We start from the raw sequence: 17177 nt of genomic DNA on the forward strand, positions 1-17177 counted from the left end.
TAGATGTCCGGGCCAAGACTGGGATGATTGCTTTGTAATTATTAACTAAAAACATTTTGTTCTTGCCTGCTGTTTCTCGCATTACAAACCCAGAGTAACAGCTCCCCAAAGTAGATGCTATATTTCAAATTTGTTTAACCCAGTTTCGGCAGTTATTTGGGTGGATACATTTCAATCTGGACACAGGCTGGAAGCCATCGCTTAGTTTGATTTCACCATGTGGGGAAACAAAAAGTGCCCAAACCTAGCATTTGCATTAGCGCAGCCTTCTCCAGGCTGGTTGGCTTGAGATAAGTTGGACAGCAAAATGCATCCACAACAGACTTCATGGCAATATTAGAGTTCATTAGAGCACAGGTGGGAAATCTCTTGCAGACTAAGGGCAGAATTCAATTTCAGGGAAGTTCTCTGGGGCTACATTTCAGTGGTGGGTAGGACCAAGAGCAAAAGGATGAGACCAGAAGCACCAACATATTTTAACATAAAGCTCTTACTGCCAGTTACTAAACTTCAGGAGAAACACTTCAGATGTTGAATATGGAAGAAGACTGTAGAAGTGCTAGGAAACCACTGAATGAGGATATCATGGGGAATGGGGTATGGCCCCCAAAGAACTCCAAGGATCTGGAATGGAACTTCAGTAATAATAAATAATAAGAAACAATTTATTTATATTTCTCGCCTCTCCCTGTGGATCGAGGCTGGATTACAACTAGATAAGATACAGTCATCAATACCAATAAACAATACAATTCTAATCAACAATAATAATTCCAACAAAAACCGAAACCCTCCCCCAATACAATACTAAAATTAACAGTTAAAATTCTCTTCTGATTGTGATCAATGGACTGGGGCATTGAGGTGGATGGGACTATCTTACACAGCGTCAGATGGGAAGAGAAGCGTCTTGACTGCTTTCTTAAAGGCATCTAAGGTGGTAATAAGGCAGATCTCTTCCTGCAGGTCATTCCACAAATTTGGAGTGACAGGGATAAAAGCTAGTCTGGTCCTTTGAGATTGTAGTAAATTCTTCCCAGAGTTTCTAAGAGTATGGAGGGGATTATGTAGGGAGAAACGTTCCGGCAAGTAACCTGGGCCCAAGCCATGTAGGGCTTTAAAGGTAAAGTCCCATTTCCAAGTGTTTGTCCCAACTAGAAATGATCCAGTGAATGGTGTGTTGGTCCACTGTTCAGTTATGGATTCAGTACAGAGCTGGGGAACATACATCTCTGTAACCATATCTGCACAACAAGAATGTTTTCGCATCCCTTGACATCACCAAAAGATCTGACTGATCTTTTTCAAGGCAAAGAAAAAGAGGGAGAACTGATGCTTTTAGGCCTTGCTTAGTTTAGGACATGCTGCATGGCTTCAAGAAAGTGAATAAGGAGGCAGACACCCTGGAAGAGGGCAGCAGAGGTGCCCAGATAATATGCTTTCATGTGATTTGTATTTTGTAAGCTACTGGCAAGTGCATGATATATTACAGATCAAATAATGGCCACAATTTTTCCCCTATGGAGTAAGTCAACTTCAGTATGGCTATATAAATATGTAAAAGGCAAAATGATGCTTCTGTTACACCTAAGATAATGTCAAAAAAGGCTGGAGTTTTATTACGTGTCCTTAGCCAAGGAAAAATAATAAAGTACAGCTGAAAGGTAGACACCAGTAACTGAATCCTGACCATTTTGATTCAACCCACCCTGACATAGACACATAATTCCTTAAAAATAAATAAATCCTGGGGGTTATTTTACAGAGTAGTTAGTTACAGGAAGAGTTGGGAGTTAAAGATATACAGTACTCAGAATGCCTCATATTGGGTTATTATAACTTTTTTCCCTCCTATCTCTTTTCTAGTTCAGTCTATGCTTGGATATAAAGTAGTGTTGGAAACTGTGTTATTTAGAAGTGACATGCAGCCTTTATAAGAATTTACTTCTTTTCTAATTTTCTTCTTGAAGGAAGCAATGAGTAATTTTAGCAATTTTCTTCCCTTTGCAAAAGAGAGAGAAAGAAAGGGAGAACTGCAACTGTTCTCAGTTTGGGACTAATTCTGCACAAAATTCACATTTGGTTTGATTTTTCATAGAATCATAGAGTTGGAAGAGACCGCAAGGGCATCCAGTCCAACCCCATTCTGCCATGCAGGAACTCTCAAAGCACCCAGACAGATGGCCATCCAACTTCTGCTTAAAAACCTCCAAAGACAGAGACTCCACTACACTCCGAGGAAGGAGTGTGTTTCACTGTCGAACAGCCCTTACTCTCAGGAAGTTCCTCCTAATGTTGAGGTGGAATCTCTTTTCCTGGAGCTTTTATCCATTGCTCCACTGTGTCCTAGTCTCTGGAGGAGCAGAAAACAAGCTTGCTCCCTCCTCAATATGACATCCCTTCAAGTATTTAAACAGGGCTATCATATCACCGCTTAACCTTCTCTTATCCAGGCTAAACATCCCCAGCTCCCTAAGTATTTCCACATAGGGATGCATGGTTTCCAGAGCCTTCACCATTTTAGTCGCCCTCCTTTGGACACGCTCCAATTTCTCAATGTCCTTTTTGAATTGTGGTGCCCAGAACTGGACACAATATTCCAGGTGGGGCCTGACCAAAGCAGGATAAAAGTGGCACTATTACCTCTCTTGATGTAGACACTTTTCCCAGAAAGCAATATTAGCAAATGGTATATTCTGTGCAGAAAATATTGTTTTCTGTACCTATGTGCACACACATACAAGCCCAGACACATTCAAATGGCTGAAAAATAAATCTTGAACTACAAATATTTTTTTCAGTCCAGTTTTCTCTTTTGGGGGGTTTCCAGAAATTTAGGAAACAGAATTTTCAATGTCTGTCTGTCTTTCTGTCTATCTGTCTATCTGACTATCTGTCTTTCAAACCAAAACCCTTTGAAGGTTCTTGGTGGCTCTTGATCATTGCAGGCCCTCTAGACTTCCTTGAACCCCATTTTATTTAGATTTCACATAAAAACTCTTATCCCTACCCCCTCCAAAAACAACACCAAGCAAACAAAAAACAAGACTCATGGGGACTTGCCCTCTCACCCTTTTCTAAGTGTAGAAACATTTTGAATAATGTGCTTTATTGCCCTTATATATCACCTTTTTTAAAAAATGTTTTTAATTCCATTGGTAGTTTAAGTATATTTAAAAATTTGCGTGATTTTAGTGATGAGTTTTACAAGTATTTCTTAACATTTTTGGAAACGTCACTGAGGGGCTGTACAGATGGGTGGAGGGATGCTGCCCCTTTTTGCCATAGATTGCAGACGCGGCAACCGCAAACTGAGGCCCTGTTCTGCCCTTCAGAGGATGGGGAAAGCAGCAAAATGCAGCTCCTTCACCCTCTAAACAGCACAATATCCTCAATGGTACGACATGATGATGCCCCTTTCACACTGCACTGTTTGGGCGCTACGCCGGAGGTCTGTCATCATGGCACATACCATCTAGAAGAGTGCAGACAAAAATGGTGCCCAGGCGGCAACATAAGAGCTTGGAGCATGCGGACACCCAGCCCTCATCCCACCCACAGGCTGGCACAAAGTGCCAGTCTGTGTAGCCCCTGAGTGCCAGGGCTGGGGACAAGAATGGTATGCTAGCTAGCTAGTCACTCTCCAACCCCAAAAGAGGAAAACACTAAAAGTTACTGGAAGTAAATTTCTGTTACCTGAAATATTACTTCTGGTTGCTACTAGACACTTAGCTATAGCCCACCAGGCTACATATTCCACTCTATGACCACCTTGGTGTAAAAAGTTCATCTTTCTCTACCGGCAGCAATCTTATACAGTGCTGAGTTTCTAAAAGTCTGATGATCCTGAAGATCACCCACACAGATATTTTATGATGCATTTGACAACTGTTAAGGCCTTCCTCAGTGCATGGACCTTAGCCTCACATGACCATCTTTGAACAACACTTGCACATTTTTTGAAGCCAGGCCGCAATTCAATGTTACAACTCCCCACATTGTGTGACCCTTTGAACCTTTCTACTGAAGATTTGTAGAGTTAGCCGACCAAGTATTAATAGCATGAAACACAGGATACTTAATGAAAACTCATTGTTGCTGTCTCTTTATTTCCCTCTTCCCATCTCTAGTGGTATTTGATGACTGCCAAGGGAATCACAGATTGAACTTCAAAGTTTCAAATCCAGACTTCAAAGTGGAACCCAACGGGGCTTTAGTTGCACTGAGAAACTTATCAGAAGCTGGCACAACTTTATTTATCCACGGCCGGTCGGCGCGAGCTGAAGATACGGCGGAAGTATTGATTGTTGGAAGAAAAGAGAAACACAGTTCTTTAAAGGTAAGTTGGAGACAAATGGAGGTCAAATGTTACTGAAGAGGGTACAGGGTTAGTTGGGATCTGCAGTTAGTAGTGCAGCTAAGCCATTTGAATAGGGAAAATGATGTAATGTTGATCCACTTAATGTATGTATCTTGAAGAATTAACATACTTATAAATGTCATTTCTGGAGCTGCCTTCTGTCACTTCCATTCCGTCTCTAACAAATAACCAGCTGGTTGTAAGTATGCAAATGTGCATACATTTCATTCTCACATGCAACAACAGATAATCAATCTTTCTGTTTTTTATTCTCTGTGCTGTTTTTGAGGACTTCTGAAGTTTGGGGTTTACAGTTTGCAAAAACCTGGTGTGACTTCCTTGCCCAGGAAACAGCATTTTCTGAACCGAAATAATCTTTTCAATGTATGTTTTCTGTGTGGAAAACTTGCTTTCTGAGCAGAAAATGGCTTTTTTGAAAATTGCAAAATGCAAGTGCATTTTTTAAACCCAAGTGTTCTCATCATCGGGAGTTTTCCAAGGTTTTGGAAACCTGTTTTTTTTTTCTTCTTTTCTTTGTATCCTTAGCAGGTTAATCTTGGGCTATAGTATATTGCCATGCAAGACATAAAAGGATACAGCACGAGTCTCTTTGCAATATTTTCAATGGTTATAAAATAATTTATGTATGTTCAGTCACCGTTAAATTTTTTGTGGCTGAAGGATTTTATGAACATGTGTATGGATGAATATGTATACTTTAAGCTTACATTCCCAAATCAAGTGCCTTTCAGATGTTTTGGCCAGTGTTATTTTAAATGGTGGTACCTGAACCCATTCCATGAGCTGTCAAGTGCTGGTCTATGGAGAGTATCTAGAAAAGGAAGAAAGAATCGTAGTCAATGGGCATTGATAGTGGTCCCACGAACATTAGGAATAAAAACTCCAGTCTCCTACATCAGATAAGCATTGTTTTAGACTACAGCCTTGATCAGCTCTATCCAGCATGGCCAGTGAGAGATGTGAAATTTGTAGTGGGAAATATAAAGTTGGAGAGCCTGCATGGCACAGTGGTTTGAGTGCTGTACTATGAGTCTGGAGGCCTGGGTTCGATTCCCCCTCAGTCATGAGAAGTGGGTGACCTTGGGCAAGTCGCACTCTCTCAACCTCAAAGGATGGCAATGGCAAACCCCCTCTGGAGAAACCTGCCAAGAAAACCCTGTGATAGGCTTGCCTTAAGGTCACCATAAGTTAAAAATAACCTGGAGGCACAGAACAACAACAAAAAGTTGAGGAATGCAACTGCCAGCTTTTGAGCAAAGAGGACTGGCCTCTGGTGGCTTTAGGCCAAATTTAATTCATGCGATCAACGGACTTTAATATAATATTCATATATGGCAGAGGAATATATATCCAGATTAGCAAGAGGCAAACTAATCATAGTTTGATTTTTTTTAAGATCACAAATATTTATTTATTTTTAATGGATCTGCTAAGAATCTCAGTTAATTCCCAAAATGTCTAGATTGAAGCTGCTCTAGATTAGATTGGACTATAATTCATCTTTATTTTTTGTCCAAGTTCCAGACAGTCATCTCAGCTCAGATAGAAATGAATAACCTCTCCCTGGGCTGAACTGTTTAAGTTCTCCAGGGCTGTTGGAAAAAGACAGGAACATTTCCAAACATGGGAATGGAGACAAGGAAATCTGGGAAGCTTTCCAACCCAGGCATCCAAGAGGAATAGCAGAGGCTCTGATATCTCTCCTATATTTTCATGATCACTTATCAGTTTTCAGGACAGGGGCTGGGGTCCATAGGTTACATCTGCTCCATCTCATTTTTTAAACCTCTAATGCTTACTGTTCAAGCCCTTAAGTTTGTCAAAACATCCATTGAATACCTGAAATAGATTATTCCTAGAAAACTCCAGGAGTGATAGATACCATGTTCTCAGGTGGATAATTGGAAGAGGAGAGCCACGATGATTTGAAAATGGTGGCATGTTTATTAATGCATTACTTGCACATATCTCTGCAACATTGCAGCATCTAGGTTTGGTCATGATGTAACATCGTTCTGAAAAATTGAGAGCTGCCATGCTGGTGATGCGATAGGTATGTGTTTGCTCCCCTATGAAAGCAATTGCACATTTTTGTTTGATGCAGATGATCCAGGTTTTGGAAGCAGATCTGTGCAGGGTGGTGCCATTGCATTTGGTCATGCATTGTGCATACTTTCGCAATGATGGTGGTGCAACATCACAGTTCTTTAACAAGGCTGCACTGCCATGTATTTCTGTGAGTGTAAAGTTATTGATGATGTAGAATCTCAGATGTTGTGGACTCCAACAGACTACTTTTGATAAGGGCCTATGCATATAAAGGAGAAGGGGGAATCAACTTTAACAAAACATGATAACTGATCCTCTTCATCTTGGCCTGTAGAAGAGCATTAGAACAATAAAGTGTTGCGTTGCAACTGCACCTATGTACTATGAGCTAGGCCACTGCACCTATGTACTATGAGCTAGGCCAATGCACAGATTTTTATTTTTGCAACTATTTAATTATGAGTTTCAGTAAAAACCACTGATCCAAACCTGTGCACTTCACTTTCTACTCCAAAGCAGCCCTACTGTGACCCATCGTATGTCTTTTGAGGATCTTCTAAGCAGACGTTCTTTTATGGCTCTGCTGCTTCCCATTTCCTCTCTTTCATACCAACCTCTTTTCATCTTTGTGATTTCCGCGGAAATTTGTTTGGCATAGAAAGGAGGAGGTGGGGAGAATCGGGGTGCTTTTTCCCAACTGATTGAAATGTTTGCTGCTCATGCAACAGAGTAATAAAGGAATAACTGTGCTAGCCTTCATTTCTGCACCACGACATTTTGCAAAGAGGCAGGCATGACAGTGACTTACAAGACAATTAAGCCAGGTACTTTTACAGACCTATAATTTAGAAGTACAAAGAAGCCATAATGAGGAGGTTATAAAGGATGAGTGATCCATTGTCTCTCTCCTCTCTTTAGTTCATCTAGCAGGCAGCAGTTTCATCACATTTCCAGCAGCCTTGGTAGTTTGACTTAAATCTCCTATTTAAGAGCAATTTGGCTGTAAAGGGAAGGCTGAACAAACTTAAAAAAATATTTCTCTGTATGATCTGTTTTGATGTAACCTTTGATCTGAAGAGCACTTGGCCAAATTGGATAGACATATAATGAGTGTTATCTTTTCATTGTCAATATGCTTGAGGGACACTTGTTGTTTTGTGCTGTCAAGTCAACTCTGACTTATGGTGATCTTATCCTTGTGTTTTCTTCACTAGATTTCTTTGGGAGGTGGGGTTGCCATTATCTTCTCTGAAACTGAGAGTGTGGCTGTTTTAAGGTCGCCTAGTGGGTTTCCAGGGCTGAATGGAGATTTGAACCCAGGTCTCCCAGAGTCCTAGTCTAATATTCACTATACCACTCTGTGATCACTGCACAAGTGTAAAAATATGGCATAAAAACTTGTACCTCCCCAAAAAGTGTGGCCTCTGATACACCCTTCTTTCACTTTTGACTTGGTAAGTGAGGAGGTATTTGACTCTCTAGTCCCTCTGATGTTCAATTGTCACAAAAAACATGACCTTCCAACAACTTTAAAGGAAATTGAAAAGGCCTCACTTCTTCCCCATCAAGTCTTTCTTTGGGTGAAAAAGGCATTAGGGTTGTGACCATCACCAAATATGGAGAAGAAGCAAAGCAATTGAGGGAAAGCTGGCATCTACATTTTAGGGGGTACTATTTTAAAGAGGGTCATGAAAGGCTTTTTCTATCCACATCAATTCACTAAAAGTTTTCATAATGTCTACCTCCTTTTAAAAATACAGTGGAACCTTGGTATTTTCTGGGGTTTGGTTCCAGGGCTCCCTATGGATAATAAAATCCATGGATGCTCAAGTCCCATTAAATACAATGATGTAGTAAAATAGTGTCCCTTATATAAAATAGCAAAATAAATTGGAATTTATATATTTTTGGAATATTTTCAAACTATGGATGGTTGCATCCATGGATAAAAAACTGGGGGATATGGAAGGCTGGCTGTAAAATCCAAGCACCAAGTGGTCTTATTTTGATGGGAATATTTTGCAAACAGTCTAGCACACTTTCAGGACACTTGCTCTTCAAGGGAACCATTAAAAGAATCCATAGATGGAGACAGGAAAGATAGGTTGATTCTCTCGTATTCCAAATGCCTGGGACCAGCAGTGTTTTGGAGTTTGGAGTTTTTTGGATTTTGGAATATTTGCATATGCATAATGAGATATCTTGGAGATGGGACCCAAGTCTAAACACAAAGTTCTTTTATGTTTTGTATACACCGTATACACATAGCCCAAAGGTAATTTTATACACAATATTTTTGTCCATGAAATAAAGTTGTTGTACACTGAACCATCAGAAAGCAAAGGTGTCACTATGTCAGCCACCCATGTGGACAGTTTTGGATTTTGAATTTCGGATGAGGGAGATCCAACCTGTACAGGAGTGCTTTTTTCCCTTCTTTGTCAGTGTCATGTTTTCTCTTCCCAGCCATGGAGTTTTCTATCTAGTGTGGGTTTTAAAATATTTTTTTAAATGACAAACTCAGCCACAGTTATTTACATTGTACAGCTCAAATATGTCAGCCTGAAAACAGTGGTACATCTCCCATCTGTGGATGAGATGAAACTTGACTAAGAATAGCTCCTTTTGGAACCTCAGTTTGTTAGTCTAATAGAGGAAGGTTAAGAATAAGCATATGCTGGTAGGCTGCTTCGCATGCAGTTTGCAGACGTAGCCGATTCCTGGTTTAATGAGAGTGTAAGTATGTTTTAAATATTCCCCCACTGACTTTTGCTTTGCTTTTGGAGAAGGCTTGGAGAAATCTGTGAAATCTCATTATTTATTGCCCTATTGTTCAAAACAAATAAACAAACAAAAAACGTGACATGTTTGAAAATGGCGGGTGGCAATCATCAATAATATTTTGATTGACAGCTCAGAAGTGGAACCCCACACACACTCGCACATCCATGAGCCTCAATGATGCACTCAACACAAGTGAGTGTGATTTCCATTTCACCTCATTTTGGGCCAGTTTTGTTTTTCTGAGTGAAGCGGTTCAAGTATATGGGACTATGAAAACCCCTTTGGGGACCCTGGCTTGGTCACTTTCTCTCTTAGCTTCACCTCTCTTGCAGGGTTGTTGTGAGAATAAAGTAGGGGAAAGAAGCATGCTGTCTTGAATATACAGAAGATGTGTTATAAGTGTAATGCTAGTAACATATATAGCACACCTCCTATGCACTCAAGACATCATGCGCATTTCTTCCCCCTTCTTTATCCTCACAACAACCCTATAAGGGAGGTGAGGCTGAGAGAGAAAGTGACTAACCCAGGGCTACTAAATGGGTTTCTTGGCTCAGTGGAGACATGAACAAGGATCATTCAAGTCCCAGGCCAAGGTTCGAACTACCCATGTTCTTGGAAAATAGGGACTACTACTAGATTATCTTCGTCATCAGTCTTTTTGACTGATGTGAAGGTGTGTCTTATTTGTTGTTGTGTTCAGCTTCATTTCTGCATTATGATGCCCCTAAGGCAGACCTATGGGGCAGAGAACCATCTGAATAACTATCTGTAACCTGCTCTGAGAGCCTTTAGGGCTGAAGAGCGGAGTATAAATACTATAAATAAATAAACAAATAAATAAATTGTTGTGTGCATGTTCAAGTCATTTTAGACTTGATTTGTTCAGATGTGGTTTGCCTTTGCCTTCCTCTGAGGCTGAGACAGACTGACTTGCCCATGTTCACCTACTGCAATTCCATGGCTGAATGGAGAGTTGAATCCTGGTCTCCGGAGTTGTAGTCCAATGCTCAGATATCACTCTGGCTCTTTTTTTTATTAGTACTTTGCAAAATGATCCTCTCTCCTAAATGCTTGAGACTCATAAATGTTGCTGTTAATTTCTGCTCTCAGCAATCCCTTTGGAGAGGGTTAGGCAGCAACCAACATCCCCCTCTCCATTCTTCTAGCTTACTAGGGCCCCATTCCCGCTTAAAAATAAATTGGTATGCGATCTGAATCGATGGATCGATTTGACAGTGGAGCATGGTTCCCACTACATTTGCCCCAATCGCATTATTTCCCTTGTAAAATAACCCACTTGTGGCTCATATTCATGAATTAATTGATTCAAAATGGACCGGCTCCAGTCAGCCTAAGGGGAAATTTAAATTGATTTTGATCCACATGTGGTTCTCACTTGACGGATTTGATTTATCGAAAAAGGAGACAAAAATCAGTGTCAAAAAGATTGGGTTAAATGGGTCTAGCGCATGGCCCCCTCTCGGAATCACTTCAGTGATTCGGATTAAGTGGGAACCAGGGTCGTTTGAACCGGTTTGTGCCGAATTGCGATCCAATTTAAAAGATAGTGGGAATGAGGCCTAAGAGGGTTTCCTAACAGGTTATACTTACAACACCTTGGCTGACAGCGGGCCGCCTCTGATGCAGAAATAACACACACATATATATATATATATATATATATATATATATATATATGTGATCTGAAGTTGCTTCTGCAGCAGTCTTCAAAAACTGCATATCTGGTGCTAGGGATGAAAACAAATTTCTCACAGCTTGAGATTCAAAGAGAATTATCTTATTCCTGCTGAACTTGTATTTGATAAACCTCCTGGCTTTGCTGTCTCTCTGGGATTGTGGAACAGTAGGGGTTGTAGAGCCCCCCAGTAGGCTAGAAAGCCCAGGGCTAGCGTGGTTGAGTTTGAGTCCTTGTGATGTTTGCATTTTTGAATTACATGGCTAAGAAAGGTAAGGGGTATAAAGTTGGAGTGAAAGGTGTGGAATGTTGCAATGTTGAACAAAGAGTGCATCTACATGGTTGAAATAATGCAGTTTGACACTACTTTAAGTGTTGGGATCCTGAGATTTATAGATTTACAAGTTCTTTATTCTTCTCTGCAAAAGTCCTGGTGCCTCACAAAACTACAAAGCCCATGATTCTGTAAAATGGAACCAAACTGCATTATTTCTAGATAGTAGATGCACCTAGGATCCAACACAGCATAGTGGTTTGAATGTTGTATTATGACTCTGGAGACCAGAGCTCAATTCCAAGTTCGGTCAGGAAATCCATTGGGTGATCTTGGGCAAGTCACATTCTCTCAGCCTCAGGGGAAGGTAATGACAAATCTCCTCTGGACAAATCTTGCCAAGAAAACCACATAGTAGGTTCACTTTAGGGTCACCATAAGTCAGAAATGACATGAAGGCACACAACAACCACAGATGCACCAGGTGACCATTTGCATACGGATGGTGATATAATCCTGCAGCTGGATGCAGCTATTCTAGAACTGGGTGCCTTTGTTAAAAACTTTAACCTCTTTCCTAATTTCTCTCCTTTCCACTTATGAATGCTACAGTTCATCAGGAATGAGTCATGGTTTCAATGTGCAGCATTTCCAGAGCAAAGAAAACCCTGGCAAAGTCTAATTCTTTTTAACTAGGCATGAGTCTCGCCTGTGGCGTATTTTGCCTCTTTGCAAACTGATACCATAAGATCCCAGCGCGATACTGTTTTTGTAGGTGTTTGAAAGGATCGTGTTTTTGTCTTGCCAATCACACTGGGTTTAAGTGTTTAACTCTGTAGCTGCAGATGTATTTTAAACAATAGCTCCTAATCAAAGTGGAGGGCTGCTGAATATTTAATGGGGATTGCTATACAATAAATGGCTGATTGGGTGTCTGGTTGTGGCATGACCTGTGAATCAAGAAGGTGGGAGATCCTCTCCGTTGATATTATTCTCTAAATGCTGATACCAAATTATGCATTCAGCCATCTAATGGTTGTGTTCACTTGATATTTCAAAACTTGGCAGATTAGAGGGATTCTTCTTTTAAAGAAATGGTGTTTTTTCCCCCAGCAGGATTATGCATTTTGTATGCACCCCTGCTGTTTGTTTGCAGCCTGAAGCACTCAGCTCTAGTTCTGAAAGTACAGCAGACTTACAACATTCTGCAGAAGAATCTGGTTTGCATGCCCTTAAAAAGAGGTTGTTGTTCTTCCAAAGATCTTCCTGCCGTTTCATCCAGCACAGAAACAATCTGTTGACACCCAAGAGAAGTTCTCTCAGAGCTCTCTCGTGACTATTTGCAATATGTATGCCCAAAAGTCACAGACTCACATTTGCAAGCTCCAGGAAGAAGGAAGTGGAGGATGAACAGCTGGCATGAGTTCTTGGCTCAGTGGGACAATCCCACATGACATAAAGACTTGGCTCAGAACAAATGGTACCCCACAGTTCTCCATTCTATTTGCAAGTAGTAGAAATAGGTGGGGAGTGATTTCTGCAAGGACTTCAACTCCCAGCATTCCTTACCATTTGCTCTGCTACCTAGGGATTGAAGTCCAGCAACATCTGGAGGACCATATGATTACCAACCCTGTTTTAGAGTCATGTAGACTGGAAAGGGAAGTATTTCACAATTTGGACAAATGTATCAACTTGATTGAAAGATTAAAGAAGAGCATGAGATATGGCCCACACAGGCATGCATCTTGGAGAAGTTACTCATGGATTGCAACCTAGAACACCACAGAGAGCATGTCCAGTAGTCATGATGGTTGGGGACCTCTGGGAAATGCAGTCCAGAAAAGAAACTTTGTCAATTTCCGCAAGTACTCCTTCCTTTGAACCTTCCCTCACACCAACATCTCTGAGTCAACGGACTGAGATTTGCACCATTACATTTTTAAACACTGTATGGCCTCATTCCCACTACCATTTAAATCAGATCGTGTATTGGTTTGAACTGGTTCAAACGACCCTGGTTCCCACTTAATACAAATCGCTGAAGCGATTCCGAGAGGGGGGGCATGCTCTAGGCCCATTTAACACACGTCTTTTTGACACTGATTTTTTCCACTTCTTTTTCAATAAATCAATTCCACGCAAGTGTGAACCACAAGTAGATTGGAATTGATTCAAATTTCCCTTTCAGCCAGCTGGAACCAAATCATTTTGAATCAATTCATTGGTGAATGAAAACCACAAGTGGGTTATTCTGTAGGTAAAAAAATGTGATCAGGGCAAATGTAGTGGGGACCATGCTCTGCTATAGAATTGATCCATCAATTTGGATTGCACACCGATTTATCTGTAAGTGGAAATGAGGCCTTTGTCAGCAAGTCCAAGTAATGGCAACATAAATTCCTACAGAATTAATGAGAAGTTAAATATCCGCAGCTATTTGCTAGAGTGTAGTTACCAATGTTAATTTTTGTTGCTGCGTGCCATTTAAGTCATTTCTGACTCATGATGACCCTCAGGCAAACCTATCATGAGGTTCCCTTGCAAGATTTATTCCAAGGAGATTTGATACTGCTTTCCTTTGAGGTGAAGAGAGTATGACTTGCCCAAAGTCACAATTTAGTTTCTATGGCTGGGTGGTGATTTGAACCATGGCCTCTGGAGCACTAGTCCAATGCTCAGATCAATACATCATGCTGTCTCTCACCAACATGAACAGGAAGGAGTTAGTTTTCTTTGAAGGAGAAGATTCCAGTTGAAGTAATTTATGGATCACAGCCAAAATAAATATGCTCTCACATTGTTGCACTTCGCAAAAATCAATTCTCCCTGTCCCCCCCATCTTCTCACATTTTTTGAATGGCTATCTAATGTATTAGTTTATTCTAGTCCAGTTTGTTACTGGAAAGTATTGTTCCATCAGCACACAGTGCATTATGCTGTGTTTGGAGATTGGATTATTAATTGCAAATGTGTTTCAGGATGATCACAAGTTGCAATAAGTGTCTTGATTAAATCTTTTTTCAAAGCATGCAATGGGAGAAGAAGGGAGCTATTAATCTTGACCCGTTGACAGGAGACACTTACTTAGACCTGGCAGGAAGTATGTCCATCACCAACAGATTACAGGAACGTGTGAAAGACTAATGAATCAAAAAGCTATGTGCCTATAAATATAGTCCAGTTTGGCAAAGAGACGTAAATAAGTCAAGGAAATCAACACATGAGTGGTATCATGATGTGAATGGAAATACCAGGAACACAGGGCTACAAGGACATACTTAGAGAGTATTATTATTATTATTCTGAGGAGTGCACCATAGTTCACCAATGAAGAACATGAAGAACATTGCACCTCTAGACAGGGCTAAGAAAAGCCTCTGTCTGAATCCCTGGGGATTCATTGCTGGTCAGAGCAGACAATACATCTCTCTCACATTGCACAATTATAGCATTTGGATGCCACCTTAATAGACTTGGCTCCATTTTACAGAATCCTGGGATTTGTGGCTTTCTGGGACATCATTCTAAATACTTTACAAGATAAGTCCTAGGGCTACATAGGCTGGAGCCAAGAAATCTAAAGGGGCATCAAAACATTATAATTATGTAGTATGAAAGAAATGTGAGCTACGTGGATCAATGACTTTCCTTCTCATTTAGTTTCAGTACATGTCCAGAATGGGGATTCCAGGACTTGTCTAACCCCCCAAAGCTAACTTTTCCAAGATGTATAATGTCAAATGTAGTTAAGGCCCTTTCTTTCCTCCTGCCTCCATTTTTCATCTCATTCCCACCTCCTCCTCCATTCTGAAGATCACTGATGGAGAAACAGGTCACTAGGGATTTGAACACTGTTCTCCCAGAGTCCTGGTCACTAAAACCATAACACATCTTTAATGAAAGACCAAGATTTCCTCCTCCTGCTGCTTTTTCAGCAAATGTAATGCTCATTCTGAGAACAGCTTATAAATCGCCACATTCCCTGCTTGAGCCACAAGTGAGTATGTGCTGACGCTTCCCCTTACTTCACAACACAAGACATGGTGCAGACATGTGGAGTTTAAGATTAGATATACTTTTCTTCTCTTCTCTTTTTTCCTTTCTGTGCAACATCTGGCATGCAGATATTTGCTGGTCTTGAAACTTGGCACACATTTCATTGCTGTTATTTTTGGTTGGCTTAATGAAGGCACCACCCTCATGTGGATTTAGGGTTTTGTTTTACGGACCACATGGCTGCCTCTTCATTTTGTTGATTATAAATATTACCCTCCCCACTTGGAAGTGGTGATTTATGAACAAGAGGTCACCAGTCAGAACGTTTTGGAGCTAGAGAGAGCCAAATATGGTGAAGCTATGCTGCTGAACAAAAACCCCATGTTTAATTTCTTCAATAAATTGTCAAGCCAAGTTTTTGACTCTTTTCAAAAAAAGAAACCCTGTCCAAAAGTTGGAAGGCTAAACATAGTGATAGTAATCAGTAAATACATTGATTAGAGAGATGGGTGTTTTGCATACAGAAAGGAGATGTTGGTGAAATGCAGAAGCATAAACTGCCTTCTTTCTGTGGGTCAAAATTTTGCACTGTTGTGCAATTGGACTATGTATGGAAGTGGAGTTTCACTTATGCTGTTGAGGGGCATCAGTTCCTATTATCATTTCTGTATATTTCATCAGTTTTTGCATCGGTTTAAAATGCTCATTTAATTGTGTATGGCATTATACAGCTGCTGTGTGACTCTGTGTGGGTGAATTTACTCTTTGTCTCCTAGTCTAGGGTCCCAGCCTATGAGGAGATATTGACTTGGTTCTTTCTACTCTCAGCACTTTAGAATAAGAGCAGGATAATCCATGAATGCCTTGAAGGTTGGGGATGTCCCTGGTAGAGAAACCATAGACAGTGGTGTATCTGGTGCCAGTGGAGTGATTAATCAAATCTGAACTTTAAAGTACAAATCCAAAATAGATTCAGAACCTTGGATAGTTCCTGTAAACATTGGATTAAAATATAGAGTAGATTAACTGCACCACTGATATCGGACCTACCAGCCTCAGCTGGTTGTAATATTTGGCTGGGTTATCAATGGTTCTATTGGTGCACTTTTGCTCCAGGACGCTTACTGGTAAAGATCTCACTGCTGCAGGGAATAAAATAAAAAGGTATAGCCTCCAAAGAGAAAAGCTCATGATAGGGTCACCTTAGGGCCACCATGACTTGAAGGCACACAACAACAGAGAGAAAGAGCTAGAGAAACCAATTGCATCAATGCTGTGTATGTCTAAGACTGGAAAGGGAGAATGAGATATCCCAATCCTAGTCAGAGTCCTGGGATTTTAGGTTTGATTTTTCAGTTCCCACCCTCTATTCATTGCTCTCCTTGTGATAGTTTTCTTGTCTATTATTCCATTAGCTGTGTCAGATTTTGGTTTCTAGGAGGGTTATTCAGATGATGAAAACAATTCTGGTAGAATATAGGGTGTTTTTTTAGCATGAATTTCAAATGTGTCCGATTAAATTGGGGGAAGAGACTGCCAAAAAGACTCACATAGCCTGGAATAATTGATCTTGGTGTCCCCCCCCACACACACACACACATTTTCTTGAAATATTCACATTGTTGGCTATGTGGACAAACAATGCGGATAGACCCGGGATAAACTGGGACAAAACTCTGCATGTCTTGAATTGTTTTTGAATACATCCGCATCATCGACTCCGTCTTTATTCTCAATGCTGACACATATGGGCCACAGAACTTGGCAGAGTTTTCTATGGTTTTTTTTTTTTTGGGGGGGGGGGGCTGTGTGCTCATGTTCCAGAAGAATTTATTCCTGACATTTCACTTGCAACTATGGCTGGCGTCTTCAGAGGGATCTTCAGAGGGATCTGAAGAGGCCAGCCACAGTTGCAGGTGAAACGTCTGGAATAAATTCTTCCAGAATATGACCACACCGCCTGAAAAACCCACAGAAAGCTATGGATGCCA

General features: G+C 40.7%; 1 protein-coding gene across 1 annotated transcript in view; it reads left to right on the forward strand.

Moving 5' to 3' along the window:
- The window catches only part of CDH13 (cadherin 13), a 669381-nt gene that overhangs the window by 248954 nt on the left and 403250 nt on the right, over nucleotides 1-17177 (forward strand). The window contains exon 3 of the mRNA XM_089539817.1: nucleotides 4131-4339. Within this exon, the coding sequence (XP_089395943.1) occupies nucleotides 4131-4339 (209 nt within the window). The remainder of the gene's footprint in view (nucleotides 1-4130; nucleotides 4340-17177) is intronic.

This window comes from Sceloporus occidentalis, unplaced genomic scaffold, assembly GCF_023333645.1.
Source record: "Sceloporus occidentalis isolate IW3139 unplaced genomic scaffold, rSceOcc1.0.p SCAF_10, whole genome shotgun sequence".
NCBI classification, from domain to species: Eukaryota; Metazoa; Chordata; class Lepidosauria; order Squamata; family Phrynosomatidae; genus Sceloporus; species Sceloporus occidentalis.